At 49.5% G+C, this 21,717-nt stretch overlaps 1 protein-coding gene across 6 annotated transcripts in view; it reads left to right on the top strand.

Annotated features, from left to right (window-relative positions):
• JAK1 (Janus kinase 1) overlaps positions 1-21,717 on the top strand; it is a 235,316-nt gene that overhangs the window by 210,015 nt on the left and 3,584 nt on the right. For 5 of the 6 annotated variants that reach the window (XM_032137308.2, XM_058430812.1, XM_032137307.2 and 2 more), the window contains 13 exons: positions 539-662; positions 2,605-2,794; positions 7,666-7,772; positions 10,918-11,061; positions 11,858-11,945; positions 12,950-13,077; positions 13,702-13,837; positions 14,374-14,525; positions 16,956-17,106; positions 17,218-17,312; positions 18,768-18,960; positions 19,669-19,793; positions 20,156-20,328. In XM_032137308.2, the coding sequence (XP_031993199.1) occupies positions 539-662; positions 2,605-2,794; positions 7,666-7,772; positions 10,918-11,061; positions 11,858-11,945; positions 12,950-13,077; positions 13,702-13,837; positions 14,374-14,525; positions 16,956-17,106; positions 17,218-17,312; positions 18,768-18,960; positions 19,669-19,793; positions 20,156-20,328 (1,806 nt within the window). The remainder of the gene's footprint in view (positions 1-538; positions 663-2,604; positions 2,795-7,665; positions 7,773-10,917; positions 11,062-11,857; positions 11,946-12,949; positions 13,078-13,701; positions 13,838-14,373; positions 14,526-16,955; positions 17,107-17,217; positions 17,313-18,767; positions 18,961-19,668; positions 19,794-20,155; positions 20,329-21,717) is intronic. The other variant, XM_032137309.2, reaches the window with a different exon arrangement.

Below are 21,717 nucleotides of genomic sequence, written 5' to 3' on the forward strand. Positions count from 1 at the left end.
ATTCACTGCTCTCTACATGCCAGGACTCACTGGTCCTGGGGATACAAAGAAGTGTAAGACAGGCCTGTTCCTACTAACATCTGTCCAATCCTCACTGATGTATTCACTCACTGTGAGCCCATGGTGATACAACAATAAACAACATGGCCTCCAGTTCCCACCGCCATGAGGTTTGTGCTCCCACTGGGCTGGCTGGGGGTGGAGGGGAGGCATGGCAGCTCCTCATCACCAGCCTCCAGAGAGGCTCTTCTGTCTCGAGCTGGAGACGATGTCTGTGGGGAACGTGGGGACAAGCAGGGCCCATTGCCTTGGGCAGGAGGCTGAGGCCTCTTCTCAACCTTGGAGACTCCATCGGTCCTGAGGCCACTCGGTATTTCCGCTATGCTCATGGATGGCATCAGAGGGGACTTTAGGATCCTGGGCAGATAGTGTGATGGGGCTGTTAAGACTTGAGGCAGCTCAGGAGAGTGGATAGCCCAGAGGTTCAATGTCCTGTTTGGTGTGAGCTCTTTCTCCCTTTGCCTACTTCTCCCTCTAGTACAGAATACGCCATCAATAAATTGCGGCAAGAAGGAAGCGAGGAGGGGATGTACGTGCTGAGGTGGAGCTGCACCGACTTTGACAACATCCTCATGACCGTCACCTGCTTTGAGAAGTCTGAGGTCAGTCGGGACACTGGCTTGGACCAGGCCATACAGCCATGAGGTGTCCAGTGTAGCCTGGTTCAAGAGCTGCTGCAGACAGAACCACCCTTGGCAGAGTGGAATTGAAAAGCCGGGTGTCTGAGAAGATCCCTGGGGGGTCAGGCAAGGGCCCCTGCTCTCAAAAGGAGACTGCTCCCCAGCAGCCAGACCCTACATCCTTCCCCTGTAGGGCCCTTTCCTTCCTTCATGAGACCCATGGTCGGAGGTCTACCATGGCTCTGGAAGACAGAACATGACCAGAAAACCAATTCACACCCAACACTTGGAAAGTATAGTGTCACTATTTAGAGTGGTTTATTTAGACTCAGTGCCAACATCATCTCAGACCCAGAGCTATGCCTGTCTACAGCATTCACTGGTACAAACCAGCGCCCAAATGCCACTTCATCCACATGGCCTAACACAGTTTTTTCCAAATGGTAGCTTCGGACACTTGAACAAATTGCCACCCCATCTTAGAACAATGAATAGAGATGTCTTTTAGTGATTGAAGCGTAGCTGAAGCTGGGGATGATGTGAGATACAGTCTGAGGGCTAAGATATTCGCCAGAATTACGGACTTTGCCTCACTAGACCACAAATGCCTTTGTTATTCATGTAATTAAAAAAACTACAAAGTGGAATATTTTCAAAGACAGTGAATTTTATAAAACACTTTACATCAATACACTTTAATCAGTACTGGTTAGGCTCCACATGCATGGGGAGACCTGGGACACGGAGGGGCCTTTGGCACGGAGGGTAGATGCAGGAAGGACAAGCTCACTGGCGAACCCCTGGGGCTGGACTCAGTCAAGAGTGGGAGGAGGAAACGGCAGAAGGAACTAGCGCTGCCAAGTGTCCTGGGTGAGGCAATGCAGGAACACCATCACCTGCCCAGGCTCTTCCTGAACAGCGGGGCCTCGGGGCTCCATGGCTCAGAGCCTGTCGGGCTCATTGCCTTCCCAGAATGCTTGCCGTCTATTCATCAGTCATTGGAGGAAGCCTACGATGGAGGGGTGCGTGAGACAGCCCAGCCTCCTCCTGAAGTGGAATTGGCCTGTGCAGTACCAAGAGTGTCCGTGACTCCGTAACAATGTCACATCACCCGGGGAAAACAGCAGTCATAGAAATGATTACTTCCACCGCTCACTGTGGCCCACTAGACCCTGTGCCAAGCATTGTACCTACTTGTGCTTTTTTAAGCCTTTAATAGCCATATTAGGTAGGTGATATTATTATCCCATTGTACAGATGAAGTAACTGAGATCATCTCCTAGTTTACAGTTTATGTAAGTCTTTCTGGCCGTCATTCTTTACCACTAAAATAGTTTAGTTTGTACAAAAAGAGCCCATGAGGGAAAACTGCTTATACCTCCTGTCTGGCACCACAGTGTCCCAAACCTGGGTCAGACGCTGAACACCAGCTCCCAGTGTGGTTTTCCTCAAGTAGAGACATGGCCTGGAGGGCTCAGTTGGAGGCTGTTCTTGAGAAATGTTGCCATCATGATTATTACCTTATACATAATATTTGCTGGACTTTATAAAGGGCTTACTAAGTTTTTCAGTACACCATGTTATATAATTGTAGCAACAATCCTATGAGGTTGGATTTTCATGAACTTGATCTTACAGGTGAAAAACCAAGTGACGCTTTTGTAGAAATAGCTACTGTGTCTGCTGTAGTATTAACTCCTTTTATCAATTCCTTCTCCTGGACCTTGTTTTATTAGTTAGTTGTTGGTTGGATTATTTATTGATAATAAACTTTATTTTTGAATAATTTTAGATTTACAGAAATGTTACAGAGATGCTGCAAAATTTCTCTTATGCTTCATGCAGCTTCCCCTAATGTTAATACCTTACATACCCATGCCTGACCCCATTTTAAACGTGTAATTTCTGGTCATTTCCTGAATAGCAGGTGCAGGGTGCCCAGAAGCAGTTCAAGAACTTTCAGATCGAGGTGCAGAAGGGCCGCTACAGTCTGCACGGTTCGGACCGCAGCTTCCCCAGCTTGGGAGACCTCATGAGCCACCTCAAGAAGCAGATCCTGCGCACAGATAACATCAGCTTCATGCTAAAACGCTGCTGCCAGCCCAAGCCCCGAGGTTCGTCTCCCTGTGCCAGAGTCAGGCTGTATCCCATCAGTAATGTGCTGAGACCCAGATCGACCAAAACATGCTGGCTGGCTTAAACAAAGTGGACCCTCCCCACAGTTTCTAGGTGTTTTTTTTTTTTTTTTTTTGAGACGGAGTCTTGCTCTGTCGCCCAGGCTGGAGTGCAGTGGCGCAATCTCGGCTCACTGCAAGCTCCGCCTCCCGGGTTCACGCCATTCTCCTGCCTCAGCCTCTCCAAGTAGCTGGGACTACAGGCGCCCGCCACCACGCCTGGCTAATTTTTTTTTTGTATTTTTAGTAGAGACGGGGTTTCACCGTGGTCTCAATCTCCTGACCTCGTGATCCGCCCACCTTGGCCTCCCAAAGTGCTGGGATTACAAGCGTGAGCCACCGCGCCTGGCCTCTAGGTGTTTTTTCTTGAGTTTAATTACACTTCTGTGCCCAGCTCACATCCAATCCCTTGAGTGTGAGCATTTTCTATAGAAGAGGCATCTACCTTTCTCAGCATCTCGTTAGGCTGCAGAAAGAGGCATGCTCAGCATTAGGAAGCAGAAAATCACTTCTTTCTTCCTTAAGATAAAATGCCTCGAGAGGTCTCCTGTCACTTGTTTATTTATCTGAGAGATATTCCTGGCCCATCTTTTGTGGGCCAAGAACTGTATCAGATGCAAGAATCAGAAATGCATAAGGTCCAGTCCCTGCTCTCTGGGGGTTTCCAGTCTGATGCTGATGTTACAGGTAAATGAGGCCACTGCAGTTTGTGATGGGTGTTTTAACCAACATAGATATCATACCCCGGAGTCAAACAGAAAGGGATGCTCAAAATCCCTGAGTTCCGTGGCCCAGGGGGCTGCCTGGAGGAGGCAGCTCTTGAACTGAGTGTGGGAGGATGAGTGGGAGGTTGCCAGTGCGGTCAGGGCATCTCGGCACGTGCAAACAGAGGCGCGGGTGGGGGCTGCCATGAAGGTGAAGGTGGAAGGGAGGGACAGGTGAGGCTGAGCTTAGGGTGTGGGGGCCTTGAGTGCTGTGCCATGGAGCTGGGTCTTTATCCTGCAGGCCGTGGGGGCCAGGGAGGATCGGGGAGTGAAATGGATCCAAGGGGTGAGCCACTCAGCTGTTTCTTGTTAGCCTCTTGAACAGTGTCACTGATATTCTGCAGGTGGATTTGTCTCTTAGAATGTGAGGACTGGAAAGACACATAGAGATCACACAGTCAACTGTCTCATTTTGTAGATAAGAAAATTGAGGCCCAGAAGAGCGAAGTGGGTCTCATCAAAGGTCAGCGTCAAAGAGGGGCTTGAGTGCCAGGCCTAACCTGAGTGCCCTAGCTCTTGAGAACTGTTTATTTTGCTGCTCCTCACCTCAAGATGCTGCCCTGCATGCGTCAGATTCTTCCCTTAGAAGGAGGAAGGCCTCAAAGAAGGAGCAGCGCGATTGCCACTGAGGCCCCACAAGTGTCAAAGGAGGACCCTCTGAGGAGTCTTTATCTGGGACACATCTTGTTCTTCCAAGCGAACGTGTCCGTGAACCCTCACACCACCAGGGGTGGGCAGAGGAAGCGGCACCAGGATAGAAGGGGACCTGGGTTCTTGATGTTTGAATCAGTTTTTGGTCTCAGCAAGGGGCTTGTCACTGAACTTGGTGAAAGAGGAAGGACTTGTGTTCTTGATCAGATAGGGTTTCCTGCCAGGCTCAGAGAATAACTGCAGCCTTTGTTTTCATGCTTGAGGATTTTCCGCAAAGGTAAAAACACATCTACCACTTGGCTGTGAGACCTCAGAATGAGTTAAAACCTTAAAGCCCAACAGCCCTATTTATTCACAGCAACACACTCGAACAAACCCCAGGTGAGGCTTCTGAAACTCAGTGCTGAATGTGTTTCCTGTCGCCTTTCCCACCTGACTGTGAACTCTTAAGACAGGACCTGAGTCTCACTCGCCACTCTGGGCTCGTAGGGAGGACAGTGCCCAGCACGGAGTCAGTGTGAATAATGCCTGTCAAGTGAACCAGGTAGCAGGAGCTGCTGGATGGTGGGTGCCTACTGTGGCCCAGGCAGTTTATGTACCTACCTCATTTATTTCATCTACACAGCAGCTTTTCGTAGATATTACAAAGGTGATGAAATTGAGACTTAAGAGATGGTAAGTGACTTGCTCAAGGCCATGTAGCTAGTAGTATCGGTAGTAGGTGTAGCAGTAGCAATAATTAATAAGAATGGCTGCTATCATGTGAGCAGGGCTTACAATTTGCCAGGCATTGTTTGGAGATCTTTCATGTTTTAAGTCATTTAGTCCTCAAAATAACCCAGAATATGTTGTTATCCCAATTATACATGCCCAAGATCACTTAGGTAGAGGATGAGTGGGGATTTAAACTCGCGTTGTCTGACTCCAAGTCCAGTGATTCCTTCTGTACCACCGCCCCCACCCTGCCCAAGTCACAGTGTCTTTGGAAAGGTACATCCATCAGCCTAGGACCGATTCTCCTGGCTTTGGGAGAGTAAGAATAAGGCCTGTGTGTGAGGCCTCCTTACACAGGTCCCCCAAAGCTCTCTCTCTTCCCTCTGCCATGTGCAAATTAGAGAAGTGGTGAAATCGTGAAAATTAGACATGAGAATGTTGTGTTGGGTTCTTCAGCTCCTCTGCCCTCCTAACCACAGGGTTTTGATAGCCAGACCCTGATCTGGGTTTCTCACTTGAAAATGCAACTAAGAAACTCTTCATGGGATAAATAAAAAGCAAAGTGAAAAAGCAGGAGGCCACTCAGAGTGGGCGTGACGGTTCAGCAGGCCCCACATCTCTGGTCCTGTGTCCTGTGTCCTGCTCCACTGCCCATCTCCCACTCCAGAACCCTGATGACACAGGAAGGATGATGACAGTGACTAAGATATAATGCCAGTCATAATCACGGCGGCAACCAGTCAGGGAGTGTTTTACTCCATACCAGGCACTGAAGGCAGCCCTTCCCTTGCGTCATCCCATTCATCCACACGGTAACCCTATGAGGAACACAGCTGTGGCCCCCATTTTTCTAGTGAGGAAACCTTCATGGAGGCACTGTGGCTTCCCCCATTCACATTGTTGACCCTGGTGCCATGTTCCCTGAAGTGCCCATGCAAGGAATAGTCCATAAATGGCTTCGGTTCCATCCCCCTCTCATTTCCAAAGTGACTCTGCTGCCTGGCCTCTTGCCTGTGGACACCAGCCACGAGGCCCCTTCTTGATGCCTTTTCTCCTGAGTTGAGTTGAGCCTGAGTTGCCTCTGAATTGGATTTTCCCCAGGTAACAGGGTGGAGTCAGGAAAATGGTATGGAGGGAGCAGCCTCTGGAAAAAGGAGTGCCCAGGATGTGAGAACAAGGGGAGCCTCTCCCTGAGCCCTGTTTCTGGCACCCACATTTGTTCTCCCGATTAGGGCCAGGTATGTTGTGGGAAGGGTAGAGACTACAGCATCTCTGACTTCAGTGTGAATCCTAAGATTATGAACTGCCTGGCCTTGGGCCAATTACTTAATCTCTCAGAATCTCTGTTTTCTCATCTATAAAATGGGGATAAGAATACTGTGTATTCCATAGGATTGTCATAAGGACAAAGGAGTTAATGTGTATAATGCTCATAGAACAGCGGCTGGCACGGAGAAAACAGTTGGAATATGTGAGCTTAAAAAATTAGAAAGGAAAAGAATGCCCTGTCCTGAGGGATAGCAGGGATTAGAGACGTGGCCCTGTGCAGGGACCCGGCACTCAGCAGCCATTGCCTCCCAGCGGTGTGTGTGGTGGCCTCTATGGGTTGTGCCTGGCTGTTCTTACAGAGGTTCTTTTAGGAGCTTCCTTCTGTTACAGTCCAGGAATCAGGACTTGAATGGCTACATTTTCTCCCCTAACTGGTTATTGTCTTCTAGTGCAGGAAAGAGGAAGTGAAGGGAAATGCATGTTCGTTGTCATTTTGCTAATATTCCTGCTTCAGTTAATAAAATTGATGAATACACACAAGTCTTCAGAGATTCCCGGAATACGTTTTCCCCTGCTAGTCAGAATCTGGAAGGTCCCTTCTTGCCTTATGCTAACCTCCTTCCTTGCTGTAGCTCCATGGCGGGAAAGGTGATTTCTGTGGACTGTAGATTTCCTGGCCTCGAGGATTTTGTAATGTGTTGGGTTTGCTGTTTGAATCAGTAGACTCTGGGGGATAGTCTACTTAAACCTGCACATTGAGGGGGCATTTGGTAAGCGCCTCCTCCATGTCAGGCACTGCTGGTACCACGAGCTTCAGACAGGGCACTGTTCTGGGTCCCTGCCCTGATATTCTGGCTCAAAACCAGCGTTTGTTCACCTCCTCCTCTGGTTCCCATCATGCCCTGGGCCCGGGTACTGCTTCTTCCCTCCACAGCGCTCATCCTTTAGAAAGACGCCAGTCATTCATTCACGCATTTAACAAATAATAATTGAGTGCCTACTATGTACCGGGCTGTGGAGGTGGAGCAGAAAATAAGATAGACAGTCTCTGACTTCCTTCAGTTTCCAGTCTTACATTTTGAATTTTAATTTCGTTAGGGAAACTGTTTCTGACCTTTCTTAACTGAACAGATCTTGCCGTGCCAACCTTGGAGCACCACACACCTGTTCTTTAGAGGAGCTGAACAAATTGTAGCTTTCCATTTAGTTGTTTATTTGGGAGTTTTGGCTCTGTCGTTACCCTGTGAGCTCCTGGAGGGTAGGAGCCATGTGCCTATTGCATAAACAGTTGTCGAATGACTGAAGCAGCAAGCACCCGCACACCAGTCCCACGGCCCTGGCTCAGCAGACGTTGGCTGTCTGAGAGCTCGGATCTTGGGTGCTGTGCTCAGACTCCTCCAATCTCTTCCACAGAAATCTCCAACCTGCTGGTGGCTACTAAGAAAGCCCAGGAGTGGCAGCCCGTCTACCCCATGAGCCAGCTGAGTTTCGATCGGATCCTCAAGAAGGATCTGGTGCAGGTGAGTCAAGGCTGCAGGGTGTGGGCCAGCTGTGGTCCTGCCTCCCCGCGGTGGAGCAGCTTGGGGATCTGGGGGAAGGAAGGCTGTGTTTGGGGGAAATCTTAGCAGAAAAAGAACAGGGAGACTTTCCTTTGGTGGCAAAAGCTGTACAACCATTGCCTCCATCCTCTTCGCCCTTGCTGATTCTCCTCAGAGACATGTTTTGAGGTAAGTGGTTTGGTCAGGCTTTGTGGGGTTCCCTAGAACTGCAGGGACCTTCTGTGGTGAGGGAGTGCTGAGGGGGTGGCAGGGCAGGAGGTGGCTCTCCTCGGGGGAGCATGGCCCTCACCCCTCGCTGCCTGCAGCAGGCTGTGTGACAGAGCACCTCCAGAGTTCAGTCCTGCACTTTCTGATGATGCTTCCAGAAGGAGCAGAGCTGGGGAGGAGAGAACACAGGGAGGGAACAAGAGGACATGCACAGTCTGGGCCTGAAGGAGAACTATCTTGAGAAACAGATCCCAGCCTTTGGAGGCCTTTTTGCCCAGAATCTACAGGCTGAGGGGGGGCCCAGGATCTCCCCAGGGGCTGCCCTGGAGCTGTTGCTGGTGGTGTGAGGCCCAGGGAAAGCCCACTTTCTGTTCTGCCGCCGCTCCCCAGCCCTGTTGCGTAGAGCCACGCGTTGGGGTATCAGGGAGATGGTGTGGCAGCCTTGGAGAGAAGCAAGCACGGGGCCACTCACCACCTGGGAGATGGCAGCGCCTTGGAGGTGTTGGAGGGTGAGGCGGAAGCTGCCTGCTGTGAAGGAGCCTGGGGAGAGTGGCACTTGGGGGTTTGTTACTTTACCTTTTTCAGTGAGTCCCCGAGATTGTTGGGTGGGGCTTGAGGGAGTGGAAATCCACAGCTAAACTGCCTCACTTCCCTCGTGGTACATTTCTTCACCAAAGGCCCACCATTGTTCTCTGTTCCTCTCGTGGTGTCAGAGCTGTGTCCTGAGATTACAGTCACCAGAGCCACAGTCTCATAGCCTCTTTTCTGTGTAGAACTTGACATAGTCGGTGGGGCCTGCCTCTTTTCCCTCCCCTGGAGCCTCCAAGCAGGTAACCACCATCCTCCATGCCTTCCACATCCACTTAGCCAACAGAGATCAAGCATTACACGTGCCAGGCACGATTGCTGCCTCAGCAGGCTCCTGTCTATTTTGAGGGGGTAATCACATTAGCAAGAGTCAAGTTCCAAGGTAGGGAAGTACAGCAGGATGTGGACCTAATCTTGAGAAGACAGAGATGGCTTCCTGGGGGAAGCAGTATCAAAGCAGAGTCCCGGACCAGGCACAGCGGCTCACACAGTGGCTCACACCTGTCGTCCCAGCACTTTGAGAGGCCAAGGCAGGAGGATCGCTTGAGCCCGGGAGTTCAAGACCAGCCCGGGCAACACAATGAGATCCCATCTCTACTAAAAATAAAAAGAAAAATTTAGCTGTGTGCAGTGGTATGCAGTTGTAGTCCCAGCTACTCAGGAGGCTGAGTTGGAAGGATTGCATAAGGCCAGGAGTTTGAGGTTGCAGTGAGCTATGATTGTGCTACTGCACTCCAGCCAGTGTTAGAGCGAGACCCTGTCTGGGGGAAAAAAAAAAAAAATCAGGGTCTCCTCCTGGAGGATGAGCTCAATTAGTTAGGCAAAGCGGAGGGAACAGCATCAGAGGAGGCCTAAGTGGGCCATATGGGCCTTTGTGGGTCCCTGCAGAATCCTGACAGCATGGTGTCATGACTTGGCCACTGGAAGAGCAATTATTCTGAAAGCATATGGCTTTTACGGGATATTCTGGGAATACAGCTTCCCATAACCTTGATGGATCACTTCATGACAGATGCAGCTTTAATGAATAGCCAAAGACCTTGCCAGGATGCAGCAGACAGGGCGGATGCATCGCCATTCAGCTCTGACAGATGACAAATGGTGGCATTTGTGCAAATTAATATACCTGATTAACAATGGTGTATGTTCCTATGGGGGATAAGACTGATTCCCTAGGTATCAGCCACAGTCCATTTTCTGCATTTCCAGGGGGTCCTCAAATAATAGAATAATGGACCTTCAGGTTACAAGTTTTGTGGGGCTAATATCAACAACTTGACATTGCCTAAGTTTCGTGAATCCCATTTCGATTTCCAAATATTAAGAATTTTAAAATCAGAATTATTGCAACTTGAACTGGAAGGGTCCTCAGAAATAGATCATGGTATGGCCAGGCTTTGCAAGGATCATCTCATTCAGTCCTCCTGCCACTCATCTGGGAGTATTGTTCCCTTTCACATGTCAGGAAATCCAGGACACATCACCCCAGTCTCCACCTTCATCTTCACATTGCCATCTCCTCTGTGAGGCTGCCAGGGCAAATGCAGGTGTACTTTGCACCACTAACTTTAAATCCTAGCGTGCATGCACACACATGAGCACACACACTGGATAGATGGATGGGAAACAGATGGTTCCAGTGTGAGAAACTGTGCCTACCTGTGCCAGAGGGCTTCAGATAACACATGGGCCCACCAGATGGGTTTCTACGCACCCCGCCGTGTGCCTGAGTCTGTACCAGGAGCCTCCATCCCAGTTTCCTGGTTTGATTCTTACCACAGCCCTGTGAGGTCAGTACCATTATTACCTCCACTTGCAGAAAGTGGGCAGAGATTGCCCCCATGTCACATGGCCAGCGGGTAGTAGAGCTGGGATTTGCAAGCCTCTTCACAGGGTAGCACAGCCTGTGAGTAAAGGATCTGCCTGGGGGCTCCTCTCGAGTCTTCTCTGGAGGCCTGGGGTGGGGCCCATGTGGCTGGCTGTTGATGGCCCTGTTTGCAGTGTCCTGACGTGTTAGGACTGTGTTTTGGCCAAAGGCTGTTCCTGGGGGTAGAAAGCAAGGAGCCGTTTAGGGAGTAGGAGGACTGTCTCCTGGGGCCCAGCAAATGTCACCACTGTGTTTGGCCACATAGTTTGTTGTTTTCTCTGGAGGCCTGACAAGGACAAGGCGCTGGGGACCATGGGCTGGGGCAGGGAGCCCTCTTGTCATTGCCCCATCCCATTGATAGTCCATGTTCCCATTGAGGAGCCATTCCCAGACAGTTCATCACTTCAGGGCACAGGTCACCCAGCCTTCTGCTTCTTCCCTCAGGGTGAGCACCTTGGGAGAGGCACGAGAACACACATCTACTCTGGGACCCTGATGGATTACAAGGATGACGAAGGAACTTGTGAAGAGAAGAAGATAAAAGTGATCCTCAAAGTCTTAGACCCCAGCCACAGGGATATTTCCCTGGCAAGTGTCTTCCTCTGAACTCCTCCCCTCCCCTCTCCCGTTTCTGGAGCCAGTGGAACACAATGGGTTGAGAAGAACTCTTGCCCTTCTTGTGGCCCAGTGGTTTTCAAACTTGCCTTTTACTCAGAATTTTTTTTCTCCACATATGATCTTAGTGGACCCTGCATGTAGAGTAAGTGAGGTGGGTTGAGCAGCTCCTCACACTCAGCCTGGGCCCTCCCTTCCACCCCCAACCCCCACCTTTCCTAAGGACAGGTCCACGTGGCCGTGCTGTGGAGCCCCAGGACTCTGGCCAGATGGTTCAAAGTTCCTGATACAGTCCATGGCTCTCACCACACAGTCTGGAAAGTGAAAGCCAAGAGGAGTAAAAGGACTCACCCAGGACCCCACAGACTGTTAGAGTGACACAGTCAATTCTTGAGCAGAGGTCGGCTGCCTTCATTTCCCCTTGGTTCCAGCATAGTGCTAAACATGAGCATTTCCCAGAGCTGAAAGGAAGAGAGAGAGGTGGGCATGAGTGTCCAGTGGGAAAATTCGTAGCCAGCTTCTCCCACCAGCCCTGCCCTGCATCCTGTTAGGTTTTCTAAATAAACCTCACATCCCTGCCAGGCTGTCCTAGAGAACAAGGCTTGGCAGTGCCTCTGGGCAGCCAAGGCCAGGGGATTGATGTTCAGGGCCTGGGGTGGCAACAGTGGTGAGCTTTCCTGGGCCCACTGGCTTTCCCCTCAACAGAGCCCCTGGGGAGCAGCCCCCTGGAGGCTGGCCTGAGACATTCCTATGTCCTGCTCGCCCACAGGCCTTCTTCGAGGCAGCCAGCATGATGAGACAGGTCTCCCACAAACACATCGTGTACCTCTACGGCGTCTGTGTCCGCGACGTGGAGAGTAAGTGTGTTCTCTTTCGTAGGGGTGCGTGGCCTGGTTGGGGAGCCTGGGTGCTGTGGAGACGGTGGGGGCTCTTCCAACCCTCACGTTGCCCAGGCTTCTTGCCTTTCTTTTTGCAGTTGAGGAGATTGAGGGACTGAGCAGGTCATTTGCTTAAGTTAATAGTGGAGGTGGAACTAAAACCGATGGCTTTTCATTCATTTGTGTAATGTTTTCTTGCCAACGCTGGCAAGAACCCTACACTGTGCTAGACCTGGGAGGCTGAGGTGGGTGAAATGAGGTCAAGGCCACAAGAGTCAGGCCCAAGGAGCTCTGGGCAGGTGAGCGAGGTGAGCGCACCCCACAAGCAGCAAGACGCTGGCCCCTCGAATGGACTGGCCTTCATTTTAACCACAGGCAGGCTTGGCCTTTTCTTAGTTGTCAAGCCACTGAGCCGGTGGGCCCTTGGGCTGCTGCTGCACACTGAGATGGAGGGGTGGCCTTGGCCTCTGAGTTCCTGACATGTAAGTTTGGAAGAAGAGTGATTTTTTTTTTTAACCCTAAGTGCCTTCTTCCCTGTGAAGTCCGACAATGTGAGCTGTTCCGTGTCCTCACACGGGCGTCCTGTTGAGAGGGAAGTTTTGCCGTGTGAGCGGCCTGACCTCTGTGTCACAGTGCGTTGTAGAACAGCAGCAGTGGCGGCGGTTGTTCCAAGAGCCCTTGTTCTCTGTGTCAGGCCCTCCACCAAGGCTTTCCAGGGCTTGTGACATTTAGCCGCCACCTGTTATTACAGATGAGGGAATTGAGGCTCAGAGAGGTGTCACTTGCTCAGTGCCACCCGTTTAGAAGAAGAGCTTGGGGTTGAACTTGGCCTTTCCAGCTCTGAAGCCCCCGCACCTTTGCACCCCCCAAGGATACCTGTGTACTTTGAGGCTGAGTAGTGTCCACTGAAGTGGGCTGTTGTAAGGGGATGAAGGAGAGGAGTGTGCCACAGGTTCCAGACATGGCTCTTTTTATGCCTATAGATATCATGGTGGAAGAGTTTGTGGAAGGGGGTCCTCTGGATCTCTTCATGCACCGGAAAAGCGATGTCCTCACCACACCATGGAAATTCAAAGTCGCCAAACAGCTGGCCAGTGCCCTGAGCTACCTGGTAAGAACATCCTGATGTCCATAATGGTCCCACCAGAAACCAGAGTGTCCTGGGAGGGGTGGCAGGAAGGAGGTGCTAGCCAAGCAGCTGGAGGGGCCTGTCCTGGGGTTCCATGGGGCCAGGGCTCTGTGATTGAACAAAGGTGTGCCTGGTGCTTACTGAAGACGGTCGTTTGGGGCTGTTCCTGTGCTCACATGAGTTCTGTTTGGTGGGAGATGTTAGCACGTCAGAGGGCCGGCCTGCATACTGCAGCGTATGGATGGCAAGGCTGAAAGCAGTGCAGTACGTGCTGAGTGAATGAGTGAACTGCCAGCATCTGTAGTAGCTGATGTGTGGAATGCTCACCACGGGTCAGCTGTTTAGGCATTTCACAGATTCTAATCAGGCTCACGCTCATGAAGCCCAATGAGATATGCCCCACTATTTAGCTGCATTCAGTGATGAGGGAGCTGGAGCCAAGGGGCACCTGTGATGTGCCTAAGTCACACAGATGATTGGCAGCAGGGCCAGGCTGTCCAGATCTGGCTGTAGCTGGGGGTAGGAGGAGATGACCTGAGGGACCAGGGTTGGAAATAGAGTGCGGGAAGGAGCAGCTTGGCTAAACTTGACCTTTTTACTCTGCAGGAGGATAAAGACCTGGTCCATGGAAATGTGTGTACTAAAAACCTTCTCCTGGCCCGTGAGGGCATCGACAGCGAGTGTGGCCCATTCATCAAGCTCAGTGACCCCGGCATCCCCATTACGGTGCTGTCTAGGCAAGGTGTGTCTCCCCTCTCTTCCCCGTGTCCCACCCCGAGTCAGGGGCAAGTCAGCAGAGAGAAGGGCTGGGCTGGGGTTGGTCTCCTTTTAGAGAGTCATTTTTTTTTTTTGTATTTTAGTAGAGACGGGGTTTCACCATGTTGGCCAGGATGTTCTTGATCTCCTGCCTTCTCTTAAGTCCTTGAACGAGCCCCCGTTCGTCCCCCTGCCCTGGGTGATGGCCCCCACCCTGGGATGTTTTGCTGATCCTAAGGCCAGGGCTTCAGAAGCCTGGCTCCACACGACCCTCCTGGGGAGCTTGGAGGCAGGCACCCATCTGCTGGCTGTGACCCAGACTGATGTATCAGAGGCGCTGGGCAAGGCTTGGAGGGCTGCACGCCTGCAGGCCCCCCATGGGGCTCATGTGGCCATGGGCCATGTTTGGGCACACTGCTTGAAGTAGTTCCTTCATTGGCTCACTGTTCTGGCTGCAGTGACAGTAATTGAATCCCCAGGAGATCCCAGAAACTGCTCGTCAACATGTCTGTTGTCTTCCAGAGTGCATTGAACGAATCCCGTGGATTGCCCCCGAGTGTGTTGAAGACTCCAAGAACCTGAGTGTGGCTGCTGACAAGTGGAGCTTTGGAACCACGCTCTGGGAAATCTGCTACAATGGCGAGATCCCCTTGAAAGACAAGACGCTGATTGAGGTGAGCAGGTGTTTCCCAGGGCGTGAGGCAAGTGAGGGCTTTCAGGCGCTCGTGGGCTTCCCAGGAGTTGTTGGAAGCCTGGCACTGTGGGAAGAGACGGGCGTGGGTTTGAATCTCTTCACAGGCCTACTGGGTGTGTGACCTCACAAATGTAACTGAACTTCCATGAGCCTCAGTTTCACCATCTGTAAAATGGGGATAATCAGTAACTACTTATAGGGTTGTTGTGAAGATTAAATAATGCATATAGAGTGACAGGCATACAGTACAAGCTCGATAGATGTTAGAGTATTATTTATCTGAGATTTTAAGTGCATGTTATTCAGTAAAATTACCACACAAATATAATATGTATGGAGTTCCTATTGTGTATCAGGCATCAAGCTTGGGAAAAGTTGGAGGTTCACAATAAAATAAGATACAGGCCTTGCCTTCCCTTGAGGCCCTTAGGGTATGGTAGGGAGTTAGGCTAAAATAACAATGGTAAGAATTCCAGAAAGAATACCTGAATGTGTCATCCTGAGAGCCCTGCAAATTAGGTAGGATGGTGTCATTACTCCCATTTGACAGATCAGATAACACTCACCTGGGTTCCTCAGCTAGAATGCAAAACAGGCGAGGTGTGGACCTCCTCCAAAGCTACCTGTGGAAAAAGGGGTAAGTAGTAAAAATCACAATGAAAGACCACTGTCCCTTCATCTCAGTGACTGTAATTGGAATGTGCTCCTGTTGTTTAGAGGGGGCAGGCATCAGTTTTGGCTGTGAGAGCCTGGTTCCAGTGCTGTGCCGGGAGCCTGGGTAGTTTGGTGTGCCTGGCCTTGAGTGTCTGGAGTGGGGAAAGGAATAACAGTGATCAGGTGGGAAAGGCCATTTGGGTTCAGATTTTTAAAGTCCCTGATTCCAGGCTGCAGAGCCTACATTTTACTGGGGGTGGCATGGGACAAGGAAGGATTTGGGTGGAGGAGGGAGGGGCTTGGAGATTGGCCTTGAGATGTTCTTCTGGATGCAGTAGCTGGGATGGACAGAGGAGAGACCTGGAGGGAGAGAGGGGCCCCGAGGCTCTCAGCAATGGGAGCCCCATGTCCGGAAATGGCAGCGGAAGTCCAGAGTGCAGGGTGGGAGATATTGAAGAGGTAGAACCTTTACGACTTGCCAGTTAACGATGGTGCAGCACTTGGGAAAGGATCTTAAACCCGCAGGGAAACCATCAGATCTACAGAAGATCTGCTATTTGCAATTTTCAGCCTAGGCTTTTGGGAAATTCATTTTTATTTTTAACTTCCTTGGATCCTTGAAAATGAAACAACATACGCTTTGTCATCAGTCAGTATTTATCGAGCACGTGCTGCGTACCCTGGGCTGAACAGCATACAGGGTGGTGTAAGGAAGGACCTGTCTTTAATACGATAGGGGTCTCTCTCCACCTAAGTCCCCTTGGGTTTAGATGGCTTTTCTGCAGGCTGCACTGACGCAGGGATGTGTGAGTGACACTCAAGGACAAGAGCAATTCTCAGCTCCTTAATTCCAGTCCTCCCTCCTCCCTGTCCTCTGGGGCCTGCCCACCTCACCCCACCCGAGGGCCCACAGGGACTAGAGAGGAACTTAGTACCCTTGAAGTCCAGCTAGGAAGTAGAAACTGGAATGCAGTGGTTTCACTTCATCTTCCAAAAGTAGCATAAGTTCTTGTTTCTAAAATTTAAAGTAATTAACAGTTGAGGAAAATTTTGAAAATGAAACTATTAAAAAAAGAAAATAGCAATCACTGCATTCTTGTCATCCCTGACCACTGTTAACACTTTGGCATTTTGTCTTCCAGCCTGTTTGTATCTCTCTTTTTTAAACAAAATTGGGGCCATGCTAGATAGAGTTATATAAAATTCTGAGTTTTTTCATTTAATACTGTGAGTGCTTTCCTGTGAGATTAAATCATAATTTTTACAAATTTAATGTAAGAGTTAATTGTTTTGTTTAATTTACTTGACTAATTTTATATTTGGCATTTAAGTTTTCAAATTTCCAGTGTTCTGTCTAATTCTGCAGGAAACATCCTTGTACATAAATATTTGTTCATATCTGATTTATTTCTGAGTCATTCAGTCATTGAAGTTAATGCATCAGAGGGTTTGAAGAATCTGAAGATTTTTGTACATGGTGCCCAATTGTATTCCAGAAAGGTTGCATGCCTTTACTTGAATGAAGCTTTTTGGGACTGGGCTATACTGCCCAGTCTCCTTGGATTTGGACTATTCAGTGTTAGGACTGTGATTTCCCCTTGCAAGAATAAGGCCACAGTAACAAACATTTGTGAAATCTACCTGTAAGTGGAGATGTTGAGAATCGAATGAGGCATTGGCGATTCCACCTGACCTGGGGCTGAGAAGTTTGTAGGTGGTTCCTTTGGTTTCTTCCATGTGCCCCTCTCGTTTACAGAAAGAGAGATTCTATGAAAGCCGGTGCAGGCCGGTGACGCCATCATGTAAGGAGCTGGCTGACCTCATGACCCGCTGCATGAACTACGACCCCAATCAGAGGCCCTTCTTCCGAGCCATCATGAGAGACATTAATAAGCTTGAAGAGCAGAGTAAGACCTGCCATGTGCTGCTTTCACCCAGCCTGGGGAGAAACAGGAGCCTGGGTGGCAATCCCTGGCAATCGCCTGCCTTTCACTCTATTTTCTTTTCTCTTCTGTTAGATCCAGATATTGTTTCAGAAAAAAAACCAGCAACTGAAGTGGACCCCACACATTTTGAAAAGCGCTTCCTAAAGAGGATCCGTGACTTGGGGGAGGTAAGTTACACCCGTGCTGCTTGCTGCTGATGGCAGAGCCCTCCGCCATCCACAGCGCCACTCTCTGCATGTACAGCTGCTCTCCATTCTTTTTCATTCTGGGGCCAGGTCCATGAGCAAAAGCACCTTACTGCATTTGGGGGCCACTTTCATCACAAGGGATTGTGTCTTTCTCCATGTGACACGCGACACAGATGGAATGCATGTCCCTGCCTGCACGCATGACTGCGTATGCACACGGGACTCTGGGCAGCTCCCTTGAGAGACTTGGAGTTTTCTCTACAGGACAGAAGAGAATGGAAAGAGGGAGAGATGAGGGAGTAGGTATAGATATGGTGGAATAGGAAAATCCTTGCCTCTCACTTTCCTGGGCGTATATATCCTGTAAGCTTCTCTCTTTCTTTTTCTTTTGCCCCCGAGAGACAGGGTCTCGCTCTGTGTCCCAGGCTGGAGTGAGTGGTGTGATCATAGCTCACTGCAGCCTCAACTTCCCAGGCTCAAGCAATCTTCCTGCCTCAGCCTCCTGAGTAGCTGGAACTACAGGCACATGCCCCCATGCTGGCTAATATTTTTTATTTTTTATTGTAGAAATGGGGTCTTGCTATGTTGACTAGGCTGCTCTCAGACTCCTGGCCTCAAGCAAGGAGGCCTCCCAACATGCTGGGATTACAGGCATGAGCCACCATACCCAGCCCTGTAAGGCTCTTTAAAGCAGGGATAGGTTTATTGCACAGAATCCCAAAATAGAATATCAGCTTTTCTTTGGACCTTAAATGGGAGTTTCCAAATAGTTAATTGTGACTAGAGAAGCTACTGAGATTCGTATCTTTATACAGATTTTCTGTAGTCTGGTTAATGAAACAGACTTGATACATCTCCAGGATCTGCTGTGTGCCAGTCTCTGTGCCAGGCATTGTCCGAAGCATGGCATCCTTAGTTCCTCCCACCGTCCCCCTGGGCCGGTTTCTGTATACAGCGAGTGCATCAGGAGCCAGCTCCGATTTGGGGACTTGGCCACCAGTGTCGCTGTCAGGTGGCTTGGCTGGAACCTGATCTCACGTCTTCTAAAGACTCCTCATGCATTTGCTCTTTTCAGCCACGCTGTGGGGCCTGTCCTGTAATGTGAGCCCAGGGCTTTCAGAGAATGGCAGTTGTCCTGCAGGCCCAGAAATAACCTTCATTTCCTGTGGTCATAGAAATTGGGATTGATGAGTTGGTTCATCGTCACCTGCTACTTTGTCTTAGCTCAGTAACTGAGGGGACAGTTTGTGAGGCCAAGAGAGCAAGGGGGCTGTGATGAGCAGGTACAGTCCGGGTGAGAGGCTTCTGCCTACAAGGCCAGACAGCGAGAACCCCTGGCCCTCGGGGGAACGGCTGTGAGGAGCGAGACTTCTGTGTGTTCCGTGGCCTACGCTGGGGCTTCCCTGACAACAGCACGTGCATCTTTCCCTCCAGGGCCACTTTGGGAAGGTTGAGCTCTGCAGGTATGACCCCGAAGGGGACAATACAGGGGAGCAGGTGGCTGTTAAATCTCTGAAGCCTGAGAGTGGAGGTAACCACATAGCTGATCTGAAAAAGGAAATCGAGATCTTAAGGAACCTCTATCACGAGAACATTGTGAAGTACAAAGGAATCTGCACAGAAGACGGTATGTTGTGCAAGGCTGGGGTCCGGTTTAAAGATTTGGTGACTGTCCAGGGTCATAAAGGCCAGTGCAAAACAGGCAGCCTGTGGCCTTATCTGGGCATCTGACATGCTAGCTGGTGGTTCCCACACACTCTCAAGGCTTCCAAGTCATATGTACTGTCAAATCCCTCAGCAGCTGCAGGGCTCCTGAGGAGGCCACCCAGGCCCCCTCCATCCAGGGGCTGGTTCCAGCACTGTCTCTCCATGTCACTTGCACTTATGCCTTATGAAACTGATTCCTACTGTACCTCCACCCACTTCCCTGTTCTGATCCAATACTAGCCAGGGTATTTCATTTTCTAGTTGTCTAAATCAAAGTGGCAAGTATTATTTACTAATAATTGTATCTTATTTGCAAGCCAGCATCTACTCATGGTAGTGAAATTGACAGTGAGCTGATGGTAATTTTTGAAAATGATCATTTGCCTGTGGTTTACAGAGCACTCTGACTGTTCTCTCAGTGAGCGCTTATGCCTGTGAGGTAGGCACACCACTGTTACCATCTCCATTCACTGAGGATCTTGAGGCATAAGAGGTCAAGTAACATGCCTGTAATGAAGGGGCGAAGCTGGCATCACCTCAGGGCCTCTGTCTCATATCCTGCGCCCTTGCCTCTCCCGTGGTTCCCTCATTTGGCAGCCTCAGCCTGATGGGTGTTTTTTCTAAACAGGAGGAAACGGTATTAAGCTCATCATGGAATTTCTGCCTTCGGGAAGCCTTAAGGAATATCTTCCAAAGAACAAGAACAAAATTAACCTCAAACAGCAGCTAAAATATGCCGTTCAGATTTGTAAGGTAAAAAATAAAGACAGTATGTTACAGATTAAGACATCAGGCACTCTGTTCTGGGTAACTGGTTTGTAATTTGACTCTAAGTGGGTAAGTTTATGATAATTATACTAAGTTTGTTTTTCTCTGCATTATTTAGATGAAAAGTTAGCTTCTACTAAGAAAGTAAATGGATTTAAATATGGTTATTTTAACGTGTATTTCTTTGAATCAGTTTGTTCTTAATATTCTTGCATAAAAGTCAGAACCAAAAAAATTGTCAGTGATATGTGAATGAAATGACATTTCTATTTTTTCTGATGAAGTGATAGATAATACAATCTAAAGTGACTTTAGCAATGTGCTTGACTTTTACTTCTCTCTCTCAGGGGATGGACTATTTGGGTTCTCGGCAATACGTTCACCGGGACTTGGCAGCAAGAAATGTCCTTGTTGAGAGTGAACACCAAGTGAAGATTGGAGACTTCGGTTTAACCAAAGCAATTGAAACCGATAAGGAGTATTACACCGTCAAGGATGACCGGGACAGCCCTGTGTTTTGGTAACTGAATCAAACCACTAGGTTTTATCAATGCTTCATAGAGTTTACACTGTTTTAATAGGCCCTTTCTGGCTATATTAATGTGTCTCATTCCTCTGGCCTGACTCAAGGTTAGAGAAGGCTTAGAACATTTGGAATTGATTGATATTTATCTTCAACAAACACAACTTTCAGGCTGTTTCATTGAAAGCAGCCTATATAAATGACTGAGCTTCATATGACACCGTCTTCCAAGGAATGAAAGAAATCTAACCACCAGCTCAACATTCCTAGCTTCCCAGGAGAGGGCATTCATCTGATGCAGTTCTTAAAACTGTGAGCAGGTGGAGACGATCTAGTTCTTTTCTTAAATACATCCGTGCAGAGGGAGGCTGTAGGACAGAGTGGGCATTGCAGATTCAGGGAACTCCTGGACAGAGCAGAGCAGAACCTATGGGAGACCTGGCTGTCTCATGAATCACCAGAGGCCCCCAGGTTAGAAGGCCTACACACTGGCTACAACCATGTCTCAGCCGGGAATACTGTCCAGGGGAGAGGCTGCTTACATCTCTACCACACCCTGCCACATAACCACATGACCAATCAGCACTCCCCTAGGTGCATCCTACATGGACACAAACATAGACCTCTCCCACTTATGGAGCCTAAACTTACTCATTCATTCATTTAAGAAAAGGCATCAAGGTCCTGCTTTGTGCCAGTACTGGAGATATGGTGAACAAGTAGGCCGAGTTTAGAGTTTAACAGGCTAGGCAGCCAATGGCATGGAACAGGAAACATACAGAAGGGTTTGGGCTTGGTTTTCTGGAAGTCATGAGTATTCAGATGAAACCTGAAAGATTCATGCGGGTTTAGACAGACGGTTGCAAGACAGCATGCGTGACTAGGAAGAATGACACAAGAGCAGTCGATTTCCCAGGAACTGAAACTCAGCGAGGTCGGATCGTGGAATAGGTTTGCAGGAGGAAGCTTGAGTCCTGGAGCTGGGACTTCATCTCAAGAACAATGGGATGCTGCTGGAGGGTTTAAGGACGGAGACTTTGTTTTAAAAAGACCACCATTGAATGAAGGGAACAAGATTGGAGCCAGGGAGTCTGAAGCCAGGGAGTCTGATTTGGCTGCTTCAACAGCTCAGGCCAGAGCTAGTGACAGCATGAACGAGGACAGTGACTGGGATAGTGACAGTAGGATTTGAGAGAAGTGAGTAGGTTCAAGGAGTATATAAGGAGATTGGGTGCGGTGGAATGCCTTCGTTTTTGGCTTGGGCAAGTGGGTGTCATTCAGCAAAATAGGTAATGCTGGAAGAGGACTGGCAGCGACACCACATTGTGCAGTGAGGCCACTGCTGTCTCATTTAGAGCCTGCAGGCAAATCAGACCTGGGGTTCAT

Source organism: Hylobates moloch, unplaced genomic scaffold (assembly GCF_009828535.3).
Source record: "Hylobates moloch isolate HMO894 unplaced genomic scaffold, HMol_V3 SCAFFOLD_18, whole genome shotgun sequence".
In the NCBI taxonomy this organism is placed as follows: domain Eukaryota; kingdom Metazoa; phylum Chordata; class Mammalia; order Primates; family Hylobatidae; genus Hylobates; species Hylobates moloch.